Genomic DNA, 22,478 nt, shown 5'->3' with positions numbered 1-22,478 from the left:
TGAGGGAGGAGAATCACTTGAACCCGGGAGGCAGAGGTTGCAGTGAGCCGAGATGGCGCCCCTGCACTCCAGCCTGGGCAACAGAGCGATACTCCGTCTCAAAAAAAAATAATAATAATAATAACCAATGCAGGAAACCGAGAGGAGAGGTTTGGAAGGTGGTTTAGTGAGGTAATCCATATTTTCTGATGATAAATTGGCACCCAGTCAATTTATTCATCAGAAGGGAATACATCGGCCTGGCGTGGTGGCTCGCCCCAGACCCTGTCAGCGTCACCAGCAGCGCGGATCCATGGGCCAGAAGCCTCTAGGGCGCCTAAGTCAGGGGTGGGTCCCCGGCTGCAGGAGGGCAGGAACCGACGCTCAGTGCCACCCCGGAGGCTGCACGGTGCCCAGCATCAGGGTCCAGCTCCTGGATCGCAGGTCGAGGAGGGGCCAGGGGCGGCTATGTCAAGCGGGCCATGTGGCATGGCGCCCCCCACGTTCCGCTCCAGGGAGGCCCGCCAGCCCGGCAGCGCCTCAGCGGCAGTTGCCACCTGCACGCGGTGCCCGGAGAACGCGGCCGGGGCGCGTCTCCTCAGCCTGCTGAGCTGCGCATGCGCTGCTGGCTAACGGCTCTGCTCAGCGCATTTCTACTGAAAGAGGCCTGAGTGTGCAAGAGCTTGGCGAACACAGAACTTTTTACGGGTATCGAGGCGGTGCGTGGACTGAAGAAGGGCGAGGGCGATCGGCTGGGGTTGGGGGGGCGGTGGCTAGGAAGGGCGAGAGGGAAGCGAAGGCCAACGGTGGGGCTGGGAAGGGCGATAGGGAGGCGCGGGCTCTCTAGCAGGTGGCCACAGCCATGAAGGGGCTCCCTCCCGCCGCTGGCAAGGGCGTGCGGGGCCCGGAGCACCCGAGCCCCTTCAGCCAGCTAGTCTATACCAGCAACGACTCCTACATCGTCCCCCTCGGGGATTTTAAAAAGATCCATAAAGCTGCCTGCCTGGGCCAAGTCGAGAAGCTGGAGAAGATGACAGAGAGGAAGACCATCAACCTTAATATAAAAGACTCCCAGAAAAGGTACCAGGCCCTGCCTGAGCCGGGGCTGCAGGAGGAGGTGGCGGCGGTGGGAGGATCGCCCCTTCAGAATCGGAGGCTGGGGGGCCTGGGGACAAAGGGAGCAGGTGGAGGAGTAACGGGCGGCGGGGCGGCCATTCTGGGCCCTGGGGTCTAGGCCTTCTTCCTGGGCAGGCCCCCCAGGCTTGGGATGCGGGCGCCCTGCAGGGCGGAGGGTCCAGGCCACCTTAAAATCAACCCCAAACTTTAGCTGCTTTCTCTTTCACTCCCACTTCCTCTCACAGAGCACTGTGTAGAGAATTTTAAAGTGATTTAACTCACAAAATTAAGTACATACAGGGGTTTACTTTTAATGTACAGGTTTTAAAAGATAATGTTAAATACATTATGAAATGGTACATAATGAAATAATTCCTATAATATATGTACTACTTGGCTAAAAATTCTCTGGATAAAGTCCAATATCCCTTTTGGTATCAATGAATGTCTATGTAAATATGTTCTTTGCTGAGGGACCTTAGAAGGAAACTTCGAGGTGGGAAGATGGTTTATGTTCTTGAATTTAAGAAGACTCATTTTTCTCAAGATGTGAGTTCTTTATCAGTTTTACATAAACCAAATAAAGTTATCAACGTTTTAACATTTTTTAAATTACACAGGCTGTCTTTTACTATTGTGATGGCATTTTAAATATTTTATAATGGAGTAGAAAAGTCTTGCCCTTCTGGATATCAAAATGTGGTATTAATTTGCACAAGATGGGCTGGGAGTGGTGGCTCACGCCTGTAATTCCAGCACTTTGGGCTGCAGAAGCGGGTGGATCATCTGAGGTCAGGAGTTCAAGATCAGCCTGGCCAATATGGTGAAACGCCATCTCTACAAAAATACAAAAATTAGCCGGGCATGATGTCGGATGCCTGTAATCCCAGCTACTCGGGAGGCTGAGGGGGGAGAATCGCTTGAACCCGGTAGGTGGAGATTGCAGAGAGCCGAGATCCCACCACTGCAATTCAGCCTAGGTGACAGCGTGAAACTCTGTCTCAAAAAAAAAAAAAAAAAAAAAAAAAAAAAAAAAAAAAAAAAATCACAAATTGTTTGCTAACAGCTGAAAAGACAGGTAAATGAATACAACAGAATAGAAAATCCAGAAACACCCAAATATATGTAAGAATTTAGAACTTGGTAATGGTCACACTTTCACACTTTATACTAGTAGGAAAAGAATTAGTTTCCTAAGTGAAATGCCTGCTTTTTGGAGAAAACTAGATTTTTATGCCACAAAATAAGTTCCTGTTGGAATATAGATTAAAAGTTTTTAATGTACAAAATGATAAAAATACCAGAAGAAAACATAAATGCTTATTTACACAGATACATTTTTATGTTGACAAAACCTTTCTAAGAAGCTCAGAAGCAAGCACTCTGAAGGGCAATTTAGTAAAACAAAAATTAAATCACCCTGCATATGAGAAAAAATAAAAGGCAGCATACTTGTAAAAATATTTACTACACATGTATGTGTGTGTGTATATACATATTAGATTTAAAAATCTTCACTTTATAGAGAATTCACTCAAATCAACAAAAACCCCTCTAATTTAAAATTGGGAAATTTAAATTAGAGATCTAAATTGCAGATCTAAAAAAGTACTTGGCCTCTAACTAAAAATTGGGCAAAGTCCTCTTTTAAGATCTGCAACTGACCTGTGCACACAGGAAATAATATTTAGTGTTCCTGGTTAGAGAAGGCATTTAAGTTAAAAAAGGAATCAAATACTGTTTTCTATCCACAAAGTTTGTGAGTATAAAAAGCAGTAGTATTTATAGTACTCCTTAAAGTTTAAGTTGCAGGTTACTTTTCAAATAGACAATTTGATGGTAAGTACCATATTTAAAAAATTGTATATGCCCATTAGTGATCAACTCTATTATACTAAAATATTTTTAGAAAATAATGAAACATACATGCAATTTCTTTTCTGAGCACTGCTTAAAATATCAATGTATTTAAAAGAATCCATTTAATGGCTTTTATAAATACATTTCAGTGAGTTTACAGCATGGGATAATATGTGACCACTCAAGGTAGAAATATATACAGAAGTATGTTGACATTTGAAAATGTACTTTGGTGTACCAAGTGAGGGTAAAGTTCCGTTTGACTGTACATACACATAGACTATGGTCTTGTGTTATCTGAAATTATTTACAAAATATAAAATTTGTTATTTGAGGACATTTGTTTTAATATAAAATGTTTTTCCTTTTTATTATCTTTGATTTCTGCATTGAGCATGTACAATGCTATTAGTAAAAGTTTATTATTAATAAAATAATTTTTGGGAAAAGCAGCAATGTGAATTTTGCACGGATAAAAATAGTTTCTCATTTTCTATATTTTAATTTTTATTTTTTGTGGATTAGTATATTCTGTGAACTTTTAGCATCTTCAGAAGAGAATCTTTTTATCTGTGCTTATTGATTTACATATACATTTTATTAGACACATATTTTTATTATAATAGATTTATTACATATATGTCAATAACTATAGATTAATCATTTTAGTGTAGTTTTATTATTAGAAAAATAAAAGAGCAAACATAAGTGCTTTATTTGTAGCAATTTTTTAAGATATTGAACTTCTCAACTGTATTGATCCATTCTTTTAATCCATTTACCGCATGTAAGCTGAATGCCTATTGTGTAAAAGATACATTCTATTAACTCTCAGGACCCCTTCATCCTTAAAAATTTCACATTTACCTGCTCAGCCTGAGCAAAGTGAGAGATTTAAAATTGGAGTATTAGGACTGAATCTCAATTGAAACTTTTCCTCTCATCTTTCAAAAAAAAGCACTTCTGAAGTGAAAAACTAGTAAAATATAACTACTAACCGTGATTTTGGAAATTTATAATAGCTTTAAACAGTGATATTAATCATTGGAAATACCTAATTTACATGCATTCTATAAATCTAAATATGAATTTACATACATTCTGTAAATCTAAATATGGAATAAGATGAGCCATACCTATTTATTTGAATCTCAAGTTTTCTTTGGCTTGAAGCTTTTAAAATATTAAAGAAGTACTTTGTTTTAATAATTTGTTGTTTTTATTTCAACTCTCCTTTTGCGTAGTACTCTTAAAAGCTAAAATTTCTTTCAGTGTTAATCCTGTGGCTAGGACTGCCCTCGTCCTGTTGTATATACCATATTCCACTTCTTGGAAGACACTGTGTGATGTCTTCCAAGAAGTGTGTGATGCCGCCTTATTTTATGCACCAATAAAAGATTGTTTAAATTTCTGCCAAATATAGTTGTAATAAATAATGAACTGTAAGTGGCATTTCAATGTCAGAAATGTTAAAATATGAGAAATTGAGCATCTTAGAATCATTAAAATACAGTGTTATCTCTAACTTTTAAAACACACCACAAAGTAGGCATAATTGTACCATTTTACTTAAAATATTGTCTTTGTTAAGTAGTAGTAATAATTATAATATCTAACAAATACTGAGCTGTTATATGTGCTAGGAACTCTCCAAAATACTTTGCATAGATTCTCATTGAGGTATCATAGTGATAACCTGTGAGATAACTGCTGTATTCATCTTCATTTTGTTGATGAGAAAATTGAGGTGCAGAAAGTTTAAGTGACAGCTAGAAAGACCTTAAAGTAATATTCAAGCCCAAGTTGAACTGAATCCAAAGGCCAAGCTCTTTCTATTCAAATAGGCCACTCTTTCATTAACGTAGTGAGTAATGAGGGCGAATGAATGTTGTACTTTCTTCAGGAGAATATTAAGTATTTGTTTTGAAGGCAGAGAAAGAGCATGGTATTTAATGCTTACAGTTACATAAATCCTTGTATGTTTTGGGACAGTGGACTAAACTTTGCCAAAACGTCCTCTCACTCTCGTAGGACTGCTCTACACTGGGCCTGTGTCAACGGCCATGAGGAAGTAGTAACATTTCTGGTAGACAGAAAGTGCCAGCTTGACGTCCTTGATGGTGAAAACAGGACACCTCTGATGAAGGTAAATAGTAGCCAGATTTTTCAGCAGGAGATGGATTTGGTTTAAATACATAGAATAAAAATGAATTTATCTCATTGAAATACAGCTAGTTTTGAAAGCTGTGGAATATTTATTTTGGTTTCCTATAATTTATAATAATTTACAATTTATATTATAAATTATACAATTTACAATAATTCTTGCTTTAATACTGACAGGCTCTACAATGCCATCGGAAGGCTTGTGCAAATATTCTGATAGATTCTGGTGCCGATGTAAATCTTGTAGATATGTATGGCAACACGGCTCTCCATTATGCTGTTTATAGTGAGAATTTGTCAGTGGTGGCAAAACTGCTGTCCCATGGTGCAGTCATCGAAGTGCAGAACAAGGTAGACATTAACCAATGTTATTTTCAAAATATTTGAAATCCATTTGTTTTAACATTAACATATGTAAGGTTTTTTATATTTGGAAGCTCAAACATTCCTTGAATGAAAATAGTTTGAAAGAACTTAATTGTCTAAGATTTTACTTTAAATATTAATGTTTTTACAAGAACTATTAGAGAGTATGGCTTTTCTCTGCATTTATGATAAATATTTGAATGTGTTAAAGGTAAAACTTCTTCAAATACTCTTTCCCACCCAAGTTTTTTTTTCTTTCCAATTAGTGTAAAACTAGAGGAAAGCAAAATTTGCCTGCATAAATTGAGTCAACATGTAAAATTTAGGAGACATGCAGAAATCTGGATTTCCTCTTAAAGGATTGAATCTGGTGTCTCTTGAGCCCATATGACTGTTTGGTATGCTAAGAAGACATTCTAGCTTTACACAAAGCATATGTTTCCAGTTTGCTACTGTGCCCACCTAGTTACATCACTTACTCAACTTACCTCTCTTGCCTCTGTAAATATTTCAGTTACCAATTCCTCTCTCATAGTATATTTTGGTAAAGATTTCAAGGTATTCAAGACAGTTGATAGGTGTTTATAATATATAGTTTATATTTTACATTAATTCATTAATAATGGGGTTGACTTCTAGAATTTAGAAGACTTTTTAAACAATGATTTTTCTTTATATAAACCATAAATAATCATCTTCTATTAGAATGCCTTTAAGCCTTTTTAGATTAATCATGGTTATATTTGAAAGGTTATGCATATTGCAGATAATATTATATCCTTTTCCTCAGAATTGTCCCTTAAAATTTGAAAGGTTATGCATATTGCAGATAATATTATATCCTTTTCCTCAGAATTGTCCCTTAAAATTCAAGTGTTTTAGTGGCTTCTATTATGCTAATGCATATAGATGAGTTAGAACTTTCATTAATAAGCCATTTTATTAATATTTTTGGTATTTTGCCAAAAATTAAGTAGCGATTACAATAGGAACCAGAATAAAAATGGATTATTGCATTTTAAGAAGTAGATATGCATTAGAATCTTAGGATTTTCATTATAATTGAGAATAAACTTTTATACTGAATTTCTAACAGCTGAGATAAAATTCTATTGTCTTGTAATAGGAGAAACCCCTCGGACCATTTAATAATAGGCAATCAAAGTTCATTTGAAGCCAATCTCTTTTAATTTAGAGTTGCTTCCTTAGTGACCCATGCAGAACAGGAGTGCCTGAAATTGGCATCTGGGATCTTGGGATTAGTGATAGAAGAGAATCAAGCGAGTTTGTATCACCCAGAGGAAACCTCCATTTTTCTTGGGAAGCTTTCAGAGTTGTATCCCTGAAATTCTAATTTGTCAAATGTTAATGTCTGCCACAAAAATATATTGTCAAATAAGGAATAGGCAAAGTTCAAGTCATTTATTGAATACTGGACATTTAATTCACAGTTTTATAATATTTCTTGAACATAGATAATGGTAGAATCTATTGGGGTACAGTGCTTCTGGTAAGGTAATTATTCTTTGGAATATAGTTTAAGAACCACTAAATTAGAATACTAATTTAGTCAAAAATGAAGTATTTACTACTATGTCTTCAGGTTTAAGGATATAGAGATAAAAGATACAGCCCTTGCCCTCAAGAAGCTCTTGGTTTAGATGGGAAACCATAAAATTATTACAATATAATGATTTTTGGAGATAACCAGAGTTATGCGGTGATGCAGAGGCTGAATATTTATAGCGGAAGGTGCAGTACATGGGAAAGCACAGAAAAGGGAGAAAGAAGGGATTGCTATTGATTTACTTTCTATTTTACGTGTTTAAGTTCACAGGATATTATATAAGGTATTCAGTTCAGCTGAGAAATATGTAATTTCATGAATTATAAATTGTTTTGCTATTTTACAGGCTAGCCTCACACCACTTTTACTATCCATAACGAAAAGAAGGGAGCAAATTGTGGAATTTTTGCTGACAAAAAATGCAAATGCGAATGCAGTTAATAGGTGTAAATGGTATAGTAGTTCTTTTTTTATTAAAAAACAGTTGAGTAGTGTTCTAGAGTAATAACACTCAAGTCAGAAATATTAAATTAATAACATTCACTTAAAATTATTAGATTATGTGAAAATATCAACACAAATGATCAGAAGAAAAGCAATTATTTGGACTGGTCAACATAAAGAACAGTATATAGTAGGATTTATCTTCTCTTATTATATTGACTGATTCCTATGTGTAATCTGATGTTTTTGGTTGCATTACCTTCTAAAGTTGTTCTGTATTAGTTTTAAGAAGTATGAACTTTTTTAGTTTACTTTATAATTCAATATTGAATGATTAACACTTCTATAGTATTTTTCTAACTTCTGTTTTTTATACACTTTTTTAAAAATGCAGTATTTGCTGGGCACGGTAGCTGTTGCCTGTTATCCTACCACTTTGGGAGGCCAAGGTGGTTGGATCACTTGAGGCCAGGAGTTTGAGACCAGCCTAGCCAACATGGTGAAACCCCATTTCTACTAAAAATACAAAAATTAGCTGGGCATGGTGGCACATGCCTGTAGTCCCAGCTACTCAGGCGGCTGAGGCATGAGAATCGCTTGAACCTGGAGGCAGAGGTTGCAGTGAGCTGAGATCGTGCCACCACACTCCAGCCTGGGTAACAGAGCGAGAATCTGTCTCAAAGAAAAAAAAAAGAAAAATTAAATAGAAATAGGAGTTTAAAATCATTTTGTCTTTAGGATGACTGCTTTGTTTTCTTTGAAGAATATTAATTTTAGGTTATCCCTACATGACTATTAATTGCTATCACCAGATACTGTGAATTTATTATTTTTCCTTTTTTATTCATAGTGTATTTTTATTTTTAATTTGTATGGGTAGAGGGAAGAAAGACATCTTTAACTGGATTAACATTTTAGTCAATTAAGATAAGCCATAGGTGAGTAATAAAGAGAAAAGAGATAGGCTTTTGATTCACACAAGACTGAGTTTAATTTCTAGCTTCCTCACTTGATAGGTATGTGAACTTGCAAACATTACTTAATACCAAGTACGATTTTCTATATGAAAAGGTGAATAATAATATGTCCTTTAAGGACGATTGTGTTGAAGTAACATTATGAATATCAACAGCATTTAATTCAGGGTCTCATGCATTCTTATCAGCATCATTAACTAAACTTAGCATGACTACTACTAATATCATTATTCCTAATATTATTTTAGGCCTTCAGATTGCTGTCACTTGTCTGACTTCTAGCTGATTTTGAAGTATAAACTATTATATCAGACTAAGGAAGAAATAGATAATTTTTCATTTAAATCTTTGTCTCTTTTAGATTAGTGAACAGAGCATAATTTCTTGCTTCTCAAAGGAGTTTATATTAGTCAATTCTAGTGTGCCATATCCCAGTGGGACATGAGTCTTTTTGCTCCTTCCTTTTAGCCTTTGTGGTAATTTACAAGGATAAACACTTGAGCACTCAAGATACTTGTGTTTGTTAGTACATGTAAATGGTTAATTCTACACTGTCAGGCACATATTAAATTGGTTCTGCTCATAATAATGAAGTTATCTCTTTGTTATTTTAGCACAGCGCTCATGCTTGCTGTATGTCATGGATCATCAGAGATAGTTGGCATGCTTCTTCAGAAAAATGTTGACGTCTTTGCTGCAGATACATGTGGAGTAACTGCAGAACGTTATGCTGTTGCTTGTGGATTTCATCAGTAAGTGTTTACATTTAGAGGCTAGGTGAGATTTTATAGTTTGTTTCAGGTAGTTTTTGAATGACAGTGAGTTCACTTCATCAGCCAGAAACTAGGCAAAAAGCTAGACTAGTTAGAAGGAGTATTGGGTCCAGGATTCTTTATTTTAGGACTTTCAGCAACTTTATCCCTAGGGATCCTAATGTTGTCTACTTGATTTTTCTAATTAGTTATTTGGGTCTTGAAATGTCCACTTTAGCAGAAAACCTGATAGTGTCCTCTGAGGGCTGTCTTCCATATCTAAATACTTGAATTTTTAAAAAAAATCTAAGGGGTTCCCTAAGTCCAAAGAAGACATTCTTTTTGTATAAGTCAAAAGGATTGGGGGCAGAAATCACCATTCTGTTTATTTTGTTGTTTCCATTGATTCTGTTGCTGCATCGTTGCCATTGAAACTGCTCCTGCAGTCTGGTAATGATTGACCTTTGTGACCAGGATGCCCTTACTAACACAGATCCCTCAATCTTCATGGTGATCCATATGTAGACTTCAAAGTTATTACAGTTTTTTAAAGTTCACATACGTATTCTCAGCCATTGTTTCCAAAGTACCAGCACCCTGCTCTGGCAGCTAGAACTTTTAGCTTTAGCCACACACATAGTGAGCCAATTGACCCTTCTCCTCCACTCAAAACCTGATGTAAAACCCACATCTTAGCCTGGGCTTGGCCTAGACCTTCATGGTAAGTTATCCTTTGAATGACTTTTTTCTATTTTCTCTAGCAAATATTAGTTGTGATAGTTTAAAACTGTAAGTCAGGTTGAAATAATGTTACAGGAAGAAATTAGAGATCCATTTTTATTTTGTTACCAGATCTATATCCCTGGCACTTTATATCCTGTGTAGTGCCATTTTGTAAGTAGTGGAAGGTCTCATCTTATTCTGTAAGATCCCTTGTCATCTTTCCAAATTTGTAGTGGGTTCCAACTTGTGGTTATACCCTCAAGTGATTCTTTTTTCCTAAAAGTAAAAATCTCCCAGGCTACTTGCATCTCTATCTCGAGTTTTTAAAATATTTTCCAATTCTGCATTACCATGAAGCCATTCAATAGACTTCACTCTATCTCAAGTAAGTTGGTTAGATTTAACAGAGCTAAGCCTCATCCATCATTGATCAGTCTTCAGGTATAAAAGTAGGGATTTGTGCTGGCTTCAGTGGTACATATACTAAAATTGAAACAATGTCGAGAAGATCAGCATCGTCCCTGCACAAGGATGACACACAAATCTGTGAAGTGTTGCATATTTCTTGCAGTCCCCAAAAGGACATTTCACTACTTTCTAACTAGCTCTAAGGAAATGATGTGTCAAAGCGAAATGCGTGACACCAAGTATTGCAATTGTGATTTTCATACAAAAAATATTTATGTAAGGTGATGTATGAAATGAGATGTGGTGAGTAACATATAGGATCTTGTGTGCAGTATGCTGTTAGTAGGCATCTCAGAAATGAGAAAATACCAACTTGCATCTTCTTTGTGGAACTTACAAAAAACAGTGGAGGGTTTTGTCTTCCACAGCAGCTGGAAATGATCATAGTGACTAAGCATCATTCTATCAAAGATTGGTTGGTTCAGGTTTAAGGAGGTAGATAAAGAGTAGCAATAGTCCAAGCCAGATGCTGACATCTATTAGTTTTCTGCCCTTGGTGTGATTGATGAGCTCAGTAATAGAGGATAATCAGATTATCCAATTTGATGAATTAATATATTTATAAATAAATTTCATTACAAATTATAAAATAGCTTAGATGCCTTGAATTACATGCCACAAAGAATAGAACATCTAATAAACAAAAGTAGGAATTAATAACAGAAAACTGCAACATTTGAACATTATAACCTATGAAGAAACACTTTTTTAAAAAAATTAATTTTTTGTAGAGACAGGGTCTCCCTATGTTGCTCAGGCTTGTCATGAACTTCTGGGCTCAAGCAATCCTCCTGTCTCAGCATCCCAAAGTGCTTGCATCACAGGCATGAGCCACTGCACCAGGCCAACACATTGGGTTTTATTAGGAATTTTAAAATAGTTTCAGCAATCAGGTTCAAGAACAAATTATTTCATTGCTTCGCTATTTCTTTGAGCATTTTTAAAATGTTATCTTGTTAAATCTTTATAATACTCTAGTGAAATAAGCCTCTAAAATCCTCATTTTTAGAAGACATTGAGCCTAAGAGAAGCAACTTGTTCAAGAAAAACTACCTGTTGGTAACCGTGCTAGGACTTTTTCTGAGTTAGAGACATTTTCCATTAAGCCAAGCTAACTCTAGTTAATGTACTGAGTTATACTGCCCTAAATGCATGAGTATTTCATCTTTATTTCTTCTTTAATTAGAAGCTTAATAAGTTCATAGAGCTTACAAACTTAAAGTCTATGGAATAAGTAATGTTCTGATGTTAGCTCTGATACTGTCTAAAATATTCTAAGAACTTAATAAATTTGGTAAATGTTTTTTATAAAATCAGTGTTAAAATGGTAATTTTATTTATCACATTTTTATCCATAGCATTCATCAACAAATTTTGGAATATATACAAAAATTATCTAAAAATCGTCAAAATACCAATCCAGGTAAGACTTCTGATAGTAAACTACCCTTGGTGGTGCTATCATAAGATTATGGAAGTGTTGATCACAAAAAAGGCAATTCAAAAAGCAATGTGTAAATAGCATGTGTTTACATATATGCATATATGTGGGTGTGTGTGTGTATATATATATATAGCTTTGATTTGATTTTTTAGTTTATAATTCAGAATTAGTTAAGAATTTAGTTGTAGGTAGTTTATAATCTCAAAAAATATTGTCTGAAAAAATATTTGTTCAATTATGGTCTCTAAATCCTATATAATACTTTTGTATAAATAAGTAACACAAGTTTTAAGTTTGTATATTTTATGTTTCCTCAACTGTTCTAACAACTTAGGCTTGTTATAAAATGTATAACCCTTGGTGTGATTGATGAGCTCAGTAATAGGGGATGATCAGGTTATCCAATTTAATGAATTAATGTATTTATAAATAAATTTTATTACAAATTATAAAGTAGCTTACATGCCCTGAATTACAAGCCACAAATAATTGAACATCTAATAATGAAAAGTAGGAATTAATAACAGAAGCCAAGATGGCTGAATAGGAACAGCTCCAGTCTACAGCTCCCAACGTGAGCAACGCAGAAGACGGGTGATTTCTGCATTTCCAACTGAGGTACCAGGTTCATCTCACCGGGGAGTGTCAGAAAGTGGGTGCAGGAGAGTGGGTGCAGCGCACTGAGCATGAGCCGAAGCAGGGCGAAGCATTTCCTCACCCGGGAAGCACAAGGGGTCAGGGAATTCCCTTTCCTAGTCAAAGAAAGGGGTGACAGATGGCACCTGGAAAATCGGGTCACTCCCACCCTAATACTGTGCTTTTTCAATGGTCTTAGCAAACGGCACACCAGGAGATTATATCCTGTGCCTGGTTCAGAGGGTCTTACCCCCACAGAGCCTCGCTCGTTGCTAGCACAGCAGTCTGAGATCAAACTGTAAGGCGGCAGCGAGGCTGGGGGAGGGATGCCCACCATTGCCAAGGCTTGAGTAGGTAAACAAAGAGGCTGGGAAGCTTGAACTGGGTGGAGCCCACTGCAGCTCAAGGAGGCCTGCCTGCCTCTGTAGACTCCACCTCTGGGGGCAGGGCATTGCCAAACAAAAGGCAGCAGAATCTGCAGACTTAAACGTCCCTGTCTGACAGCTTTGAAGAGAGTAGTAGTTCTCCCAGCACACAGCTGGAGATCTGAGAATGGACAGACTGCCACCTCAAGTGGGTCCCAGACTCCCAAGTAGCCTAACTGGGAAACACCCCCCAGTAGGGGCAGACTGACACCTCACACGGCCGGGTAGTCCTCTGAGACCAAACTTCCAGAGGAACAATCAGGCAGCAACATTTGCTGTTCACCAATATCTGCTGTTCTGCAGCCTCTGCTGCTGATACCCAGGCAAACAGGGTCTGGAGTGGACCTCCGGCAAACTCCAACAGACCTGCAGCTGAGGGTCCTGACTGTTAGAAGGAAAACTAACAAACAGGAAGGACATCCACACCAAAACCCCATCTGTACATCACCATCATCAAAGACCAAAGGTAGATAAAACCACAAAGATGGGGAAAAAACAGAGCAAGGAAACTGGAAACTCTAAAAATCAGAGGGCCTCTCCTCCTCCAAAGGAACACAGCTCCTCACCAGCAACAGAACAAAGCTGGACAGAGAATGACTTTGACAAGTTGAGAGAAGAAGGCTTCAGATGATCAAACTACTCTGAGCTAAAGGAGGAAGTTTGAACCCATGGCAAATAAGTTAAAAACCTTGAAAAAAAATTAGACAAATGGCTAACTAGAATAACCAATGCAGAGAAGTCCTTAAAGGACCTGATGGAGCTGAAAACCAAGGCACGAGAACTACATGATGAATGCACAAGCCTCAGTAGCCGATTCGATCAACTGGAAGAAAGGGTATCAGTGATTGAAGATCAAATGAATGAAATGAAGCGAGAAGAGAAGTTTAGAGAAAAAAGAATAAAAGGAAATGAACAAAGCCTCCAAGAAATATGGGACTATGTGAAAAGACCAAATCTACATCTGATTGGTGTACCTGAAAGTGACGGGGAGAATGGAACCAAGTTGGAAAACACTCTGCAGGCTATTATCCAGGAGAACTTCCCCAATCTAGCAAGGCAGGCCAACATTCAAATTCAGGAAATACAGAGAACACCACAAAGATACTCCTCGAGAAGAGCAACTCCAAGACACATAATTGTCAGATTCACCAAAGTTGAAATGAAGGAAAAAATGTTAAGGTCAGCCAGAGAGAAAGGTCGGGTTACCCACAAAGGGAAGCCCATCAGACTAACAGCTGATCTCTCGGCAGAAACTCTACAAGCCAGAAGAGAGTGGGGGCCAATATCCAACATTCTTAAAGAAAAGAATTTTCAACCCAGAATTTCCTATCCAGCCAAACTAAGCTTCATAAGTGAAGGAGAAATAAAATACTTTACAGACAAGCAAATGCTGAGAGATTTTTTCACCAACATTTGAATATTATAACCTGCAGGGGTCTGTCCTGCAGATGGTTGGGGCACATAACCAGATACTGATATTCAGTGAAAGAGCAGCAAGGATTCCGAGCTGAGTACAGACACCAAGGAAGGTGCTGTAAAGAGTCAGCAGCCACAGCCCTGGCTAGCTGGCCTTGTGGGCATTTATTAGTAAAGTTTTAATGACAAAGGCTTTGAGTCAACACACCCGTGGGTAATTAACCTGGTTGTCCCGACCCCAGAGAGCCATCCTGCCCATGGGTGATCAAAGGTTAGTCTTAAGACCACATAAGTAAACAAGCTGTTTAGATAAACTACTCTACCTTCCTTTGTACCCACTTTAAGCTATTTACGCAAGGTAAGAATTAGGCTGCTTTCAGCCATAACCGTATCTTGAGACTTTTACAAAACCTTCTGGCCTTCCAAGAAGATTTGTGTCTATGTCCTATAACTTCATATTAAAATGTTTCTCACCAGCCTGACTGAACTCCCACAATAACCTATGAAGAAACACGGTTTTATTGATTGATTGATTGATTGTAGAGACAGGGTCTCCTTATGTTGCCCAGGTTGGTATTGAACCTCTGGTCTCTATTTAACTTTTACAATAAATGGCTTGCATTTAGTAAATGAGAATTAATTACAGTTGAGTCTTGAGCAATATGAGAGTTAGGGTGCTGATCCCCCATGCAGCTGAAAATCTGCTTCATATGAAAATCTGTTTCTTTTGACTCCTCCAAAACTTGACTGGTAGTCTACTGTTGACCTGGAGCCTTACTGAAAGCACAGTCAATTAACTCATAGTTTCTATTTTATATGTACTATATACTGTATTCTTACAATAAAGTGAGCTGAAGGAAAGAAACTTTTATAAGAAGGAAAAATATATTCACTGTTGAGTGGAAGTGAATTATTATACATAAAGGTCTTAATTCTTATTGCCTTCATGTTGAGTAGAGGAGAGATTTGTCTTGCTGTCTTACAGTGGCAAAGGAAAAGAAAAATCTGTCTGTTAGTGGGCTCCTACAGTGAAAACCCATATTCAAGGATCAACTGTCTGACATAGTGACTTGTGTCACTAAAAAAGTAACTATCTTTAGAATTTGAAACTTAGTAATACTTTCCTGGCACCATAAACAAGTGTCAACAAGAATTGCAAAACTTAGCCAGGGTGCTTCAGTACCAATAGGAAATTATTTTCCAAAGATACTTACTGAATGCAGAAGTCAGAAAAGCAATTCTTTGTTGAGAAGCGCAGGTTATGTTACATAGTCTTGTACCAACAAGGTCTCACGATTATCAACTTCATTTCCTCTAAGTTGAAACCAAATAAGATATATTTACTTCATTAGAACAAGATATGTTGTTCTATCTGCTGGATAATTTGTGTGTTAATAGTAATTTGTTACAACAAGATACTCTGTTTCTAATAGCCAAAATATTATCATCATAAATATTCAAATAGCTTAACTCTAGGCTCAACCAATTAAAATAAAGTTACAAAAATTTTTCATAATAACAAAAATGCTACTGTGATACCTAAATGTGACATAATGCATCGTACAATATGAACTATATGAGCACATCTTTATTATATATTTATTAAAGGACCTCTATAAGTTAGGTTTTGGAAGTTGCAGGAGACAAAGATAGAATACCTATAGTTTGGGTCTTTAAGGTGCTCATAAAACAGTAGAGCTGTCCTTATTGAATTTCTGCATTTTTCCAACAGAATTTCCTAAAAAATGTTTTTTATTCATTTATCCACTTGTCCACTTAACAAATAATTGTCAGGTATCTTTAAGGTACTAAGCATCTTCCTTGTTATTATCATGGACATTTTTTATTATTTACTACTTTATGAAGGTACTAAGCATTTTTCTTGTTATTATCATCTTTTTTTTATTATTTATTACTTTATTTAGTGCTTACTCTGTGCCAGAAACTCTTTGGAAGCTTATACTTAGTACTTATTATGTCATGTCATTACTGTATTCAGCATGTGTCAGACATTTTATATCCAAGGTGAAGAATTAAAGCTTTAAAAAGTTTGGTAGTGTCCAGGCACGGTGGCTCACTCCTGTAGTCCTAGCACTTTGGGAGGCCAAGGCGGATGTATTGCTTGAGCTCAGGAGTTTGAGACCAGCCTGACTAACATGGTGAAACCCGTCTCTACTAAATATGAAAAATTAGCTGGGTGATGTGGCCCACGCCTGTAATCCCAGCTACTTGGGAGGCTGAGGTAGGAGAATCGCTTGAGGTAGGAGAATCACTTGAATTGCATTGAGCTGAGATCACACCACTGCACTCCAGCATGGATGACTGAGTGAGACTCTGTCTCAAAAAAAAAAAAAAAAAAAAAAGAGAAAAGAAAAGTTTGGTAGTATTTAAGGAAAGCATACAGAATGAGTAGAAGTTTGCCAGGTGAAGAGTCAGGAGGATTATATTTAGTAGAAGGAAAATTTAACCAGATTGTGTGTTTGGCAGAAGGAACATCTGCAGGAACACCTGACGAGGCTGCACCCTTGGCGGAAAGAACACCTGACACAGCTGAAAGCTTGGTGGAAAAACCACCTGACGAGGCTGCACCCTTGGTGGAGGGAACATCTGACAAAATTCAATGTTTGGAGAAAGCGACATCTGGAAAGTTTGAACAGTCAGCAGAAGAAACACCTAGGGAAATTACGAGGCCCGCAAAAGAAACATCTGAGAAATTTACGGGAAGACCTAGGAAGATCGCATGGGATAATAAAGAAACACCTGTAAAGACTGGATGTGTGGCAAGAGTAACGTCTAATAAAACTAAAGTTTTGGAAAAAGGAAGATCTAAGATGATTGCATGTCCTACAAAAGAATCATCTACAAAAGCAAGTACCAATGGTAAGATGCTTGAGCGAACTTTGTAAGGTTTATTGGCACTTCGGGTTCCCTAGTGAAAAAAGTGTGATATGGGAGTAGTTGGGAATGACTTGAATATCTAAATAAGGTGAGCTTAGTCAACACTTTTTAATAGTATAGGAATAAGTAGCTTTTATTCTGTAGGCCCTGGAAAAATTCTCACAATTCTTCTGGCTGTAAATACTAGATGAACTAACTCTCAATGGCTAAATCCATAGGAACCAAAGTTGTTTGGTGGTACAGGGATATCATAGGACCATACCTTTTTTTTTTTTTTTTTTGTGAGACAGAGTCTCGAACTGTCGCCTGGGCTGGAGTGCAATGGCACGAGTGATCTCGGCTGACTACAATCTCCGCCTCCCAGGTTCCTGTGACTATTCTGCCTTAGCCTCCCAAGTAGCTAGGATTACAGGTGCCCACCATCACACCTGGAGAATTTTTTGTATTTTTAGTAGAGATGGGGTTTCACTATATTGGCCAAACTGAAACTCCTGACCTCATGATATACCCGCCTTGGCCTCCAAAAGTGCTGGGAATTCAGGCGTGAACCACCGTGCCCAGCCAGGATCCCACTTTTGGTTGGTTAATTAGCAACAGCTCCAATAATCATGCTCCCTCAAGACAATATTTAAAGGCTGGAAGGGCTGCTTTTGTTCACATGTTTCTTTTAAATAGGGAGAAAACTTGGAAGCTTGCAGTAATCTTCCTGTAACATTTTATTGGCTAGATTACACCACATGCTCATATCTAAACTCATTGTGAGTTAGTTCATCTAGTATTCACTAGTACCATTTATTGCCTAGAAGTAACCAATATTCTAAAGCAGTTTTTAAAACTATTCACATGCATGTTTAAACATTTTACAACATGTGTGCATGGTCATATTTAATATATAATTTTTTCAACTTCCAACGTGTACATGGTTGTACAGTGTAATTTTTGGCAACATTCTTTTCTGATCAGCATTATAATTTTTAGAGACATCCATAATGGACACAGTTAACTGTGTTTTTTAATATTAGGTTGTTTATAAAATTCCACTGTATGACTGCACCATAGTTAGTTACACAATTTCATGCTGATTAATAATAAATAAAAATGAAAACATGCAGATTTCAGTCTTTAAGTTAGTTTTATCAATTTATTTTTTAGTTATTAGAAATTAAAAGTAAAATATTTAAAGTATTTCCTTGTGCAATCATACATTCCACTAACAATTCGAACTGTGACCCACAGATTTTTAGAGCTATGGTGTTACAACACGTTAGATCTCTGAAATGATCCAGGGTACACTTGTAAACATGAGTGAAAATGGTGACTTACCAAAGTATGATTTGAGTTTGTTGGACCCTCTGCACGAAATGTGTACTTTAGGAATGCTGAGATCAGAAGTTAAATTTGCTTTTTAAAACCAGATATACACTTCATGAATGTCAAATGATAAACGTATCCTTAATGATGAAACGGTCTTATGTTTTAGTTTTGCATGTTTGCTTTTTGCTTTAACCTGACTTAAATAGTTAAATATTTAAAACACAGGAATGGATTTTAAGTATTTATGTTTTTGGAGACAGAGTCTCACTCTGTCACCCAGGCTGGAGTGCAACGGCAGATCTTGGCTCACTACCACCTCGGCCTCCTGGACTCAAGCGATTCTCCTGCCCCAGCCTCCCGAGTACATATACTCATTTGTAAACCAGTCACTAGAAATGCAAATGTTATTACTGTGATTAGCTTAGAATAATGATTTCTCATTTTGTAGATGAGATGGGGGTAATGGAATAATAAATATATGAATATACTTGTGTTTCTGCCCCAAGAAAGAATAAATAATGGCTATGTGTAGGAAGCCAGCAATGTTTTCTGCAGGGATTCATTGGAAATGTTTGAGCAGGGGAGTCACAAGATTAGATTAAGTATCAAGGCATTCTTGTCATGGTATAAACCACAGATTGCAAACCTTTCCTTTAAGAGACCAAATAGAAACTATGTCAGGTGATGTGGTCCCTATCACAGCTTTTCAACTCTGCCATTGTAGGGTGAAAGCAGTCATAGATAATGTATGAGGAAATAGGCATGATTGTACTCCAGTAAAACTTTGACTAACAACCATTTGGTAACCTGAATTTGGAATTCCATAACCATGAATTCCTTGAGATAAAGGTCTCAAGTCAACACCACTAGAGGGTAATTAACACTGCTGACTCCCCAGTACAAAGCAATCACATACCCTCGGATGATCAAAGTTTGGTCTTAGGACCACATGAGTAAACAAGCTATTTAGATAAACTCCTCCACATTCCCTAGTTATTTGCTCCATTGCTGTCAACTCACAATAAAGAGGATTAGGCTGCTTTCAGCCAAATCATTTACTGAAGTTGTGCAAACCCCTAACCACGGCCTTCCAAGAAGGTTTGTGTCTTATTTCCTGTAACTATCTTTATAACTTTTCTAACCACTTTTTCTGGTCCCCGACAGGTAGGGTTTCTTTTTCCCTGTGAAAGCCATCAGTTAAGGGGCCATGTCTAACTAGGAATTATAAATATAAAATAAGTTTGTATTTCCAGTGGAAATGGAAAGATAAAGCAAAGGCAGAAAAGAGGTACGGATCATATGATTTACTAATTATTGAGTTTAAAAAGCTAGGGGACAGAAAAAATCTCAGGTCATTCATAAGTTTCCACATTGTGCATGAGCAATTTACAATGCTCATGGGGAAGGAGTAAGAAATTGTCAGGTCAACAGAAAAGTGCAAACAGTCATGGGACAGACCAAAGTTTTCTTTACATATTGACTTTAATGAAACATTTATGTGGGATATTTCCAGTAGGTAATTGGATTATAGGTGTTTCTAGCTGGAGATAGCACTTTGGTTGGAGATGCAGGCCTAGAATAATTTTATTATAATTATTAGGCAAAGCCATAGATCTCAATGAGCTTATCCATGATGCAGAAGATGTAGAATAAGAAGAAAGCCATTGACAAAAGCCTGGGAGTATCAACATTTTACAGAGTCAAAGGACTTGGTAAAGGAGATTGAACAGTGGCTAATGAAAAGTAGGAGAGGAGTCAGAGAAAGTGATGTTGTAAATTTCTTTTAAATGTGAGAATTTCAAGCAGTGAGATTACTGAAAAGTCAATTGTATTTAACTTACAAGTTTTTCAGTGGTAATCTGTTCAAAAGAATTCTTTTAGAGTTGTTAAGTGTACCGTTGATGTGGTTAATATTTCTGGTGTCCAAGAAGAAATCTCCCATGATCCTACCTAACTTTTTGTAATTAAAGCAGCCAACATACACAGGGTCTGGAAAATTGTCTAGACTGGTGAGTACACGTGACAGCATTTTTCCAGAATTATTAAAACCTAAGGGTCATATGTGAGGAAAAGTGCTGTCTTTTTTATCTGCTTCTTGTGGAGAGTGGAGATCTGTGTTGTCTCTCTCTCTCTGTCTCTCATACACACACACACACACACACACACACACGCACACACACACACAGTACAGTAATTCACCCTTATCCACAGGGGTTATTTTCTAAGACACCCAGTGAATGTCTGAAACTGTGGATAGTATGGAACCCTATACATTCATGTTTTTTTCTATATATGCATATTTCTGATAAAGTTTTATTCATAAATTAGGCACAGAAACAGATTAACAATAACTCATAATAAAATAATTACAATATATTGTAATCAAAGTTAGGTGAGTGCAGTCTCTCAAAGTGTCTTGTACTGTACTCACCCTTCTTGTTCCTGTGATGATTGTGAGATGATATAATGCCTATGTGATGTGTTGAAGTCAGGTGAATGAGGTAGGAGTTGTCATGTGGTGTTAGGCTACTAATTATTTCTGGCTGTCTGACTACACATCAGAAGGAGGATCATCTGCTTCATGTTACCCTGGATCATTAAGCCATGATAATGTTGATGGTTGGGATTCAGGAACAGACCATTTTGATGACTAATGGGCAGATAGCATATACAAAGGGACGATTCATGACCTGGGAGAGATGGAACAGGATGTCTTAATATTTCATTATACTCCTTAGAATGACACATTATTTAGGACTTATGACTTGTATATTTCTGGAATTCCCCATTTAATATTTTTGGACTACAGTTGACCACAAGTAACTGAAGTCACAGAAATGCAAACCATGGATATTATATTGTGAAATATACGTTTGGTCTTCAACACGGTTTTGTGGCATACAATTCATAAAATGTTTAGAATCTCCAAAGTGATGTCTTTGTATGCTAATAATTGAATGATGGCTGGCAGTCCCTAGGTAGCTTCAGTATAGGAGCTGGTCACAAAAAAGAACAAGGCATGATTAGAGTGTTGGGACTTTCAGCCCCACCCCTCAACCTCTGAGGAGGTGACAGGAGCTGAAGGTTAGGTCAATTACCAATGGCCGCAGATTTTTTCATTCATGCCTATGTAATAAAGCTTTCTTAAGAACCTAGAAGGACTGGGATCGGAGACCTTCCAGAAAGCTGAATGTATGGAAGTGTTTGGAGGCTGATGTGCCCTGGGAGGGCATGGAAACTCCATGCCCGTTCCCCCATAACTTGCCATATGCATCTCATCTTGTGTCTCCTTTATGACACCCTTTATAATAAACTGGTAAATGTGTTTCCCTTAATCTTTGGGGCACTCTAGCATGTTAAACCCAAAGAGGGAGTCTTGAGAACCCCAACTTGAAACCAGCTGGTTAGAAGTTTCAGAGACCCAGATTTGCAACTGGTGTGGGAGGGCAGTCTTGTGAGACTGAGCCCTCAGCCTGTGGAATCTGAGACTATTTCTAGATAGATAGTGTTGGAATTTAATAGAGGACAGCCAGCTGGTTTCTGCTACAGAATTGATTACTTACTTGTTGGTGGAGAAAATCCTTCACACATTTGGTCGCAGAAGTCTTCTGTTTTGATGAATGTGGTGTGAGAGCAGAGGGAAATCATGTTGTGTGTGTTTCTTTCTACACGTAGAGCAGATAAAGAGAGACTACTGTATCCTCTGTTCTAACTGCTCCGAGTTCATTTGTCTAGAAATTATACTTTCTTTTTTTTTTTTTTTTTTTTTTTACTTTTTAGTTCAAGGTGGTTTCCTATTCTTTTTTTTTTTTTAAGTTATACTTTAAGTTCTAGGGTACATGTGCACAAAGTGCAGGTTTGTTATATATGTATACATGTGCCATGCTACAACCATCTGATCTTTGACAAACTTGACAAAAACAAGAA

The 22,478-nt window shown here is 37.3% G+C and overlaps 1 protein-coding gene and 1 non-coding gene across 11 annotated transcripts in view; both read left to right on the top strand.

The window, feature by feature from the left end:
- The first annotated feature begins 804 nt into the window (after positions 1 to 804).
- Positions 805 to 22,478, top strand: part of LOC100598359 (ankyrin repeat domain-containing protein 30A-like) — a 97,518-nt gene continuing 75,844 nt past the window's right edge. For all 10 annotated transcript variants that reach the window (XM_030799237.1, XM_030799238.1, XM_030799236.1 and 7 more), the window contains exons 1-7: positions 805 to 1,059; positions 4,987 to 5,101; positions 5,299 to 5,472; positions 7,401 to 7,507; positions 9,090 to 9,227; positions 11,777 to 11,841; positions 16,827 to 17,219. In XM_030799237.1, the coding sequence (XP_030655097.1) occupies positions 842 to 1,059; positions 4,987 to 5,101; positions 5,299 to 5,472; positions 7,401 to 7,507; positions 9,090 to 9,227; positions 11,777 to 11,841; positions 16,827 to 17,219 (1,210 nt within the window). In that variant the 5' untranslated portion in view covers positions 805 to 841. The remainder of the gene's footprint in view (positions 1,060 to 4,986; positions 5,102 to 5,298; positions 5,473 to 7,400; positions 7,508 to 9,089; positions 9,228 to 11,776; positions 11,842 to 16,826; positions 17,220 to 22,478) is intronic.
- LOC115831422 lies at positions 10,410 to 10,516 on the top strand. The gene has a single exon (XR_004026920.1). It is a non-coding gene; the product is annotated as a U6 spliceosomal RNA (small nuclear RNA).

The sequence above is a fragment of the Nomascus leucogenys genome, chromosome 18 (assembly GCF_006542625.1).
Source record: "Nomascus leucogenys isolate Asia chromosome 18, Asia_NLE_v1, whole genome shotgun sequence".
Taxonomy (NCBI): Eukaryota; Metazoa; Chordata; class Mammalia; order Primates; family Hylobatidae; genus Nomascus; species Nomascus leucogenys.
The sequence above is the reverse complement of the archived record's forward strand: the minus strand, read 5'-3'. Positions and strand labels throughout refer to the sequence as shown.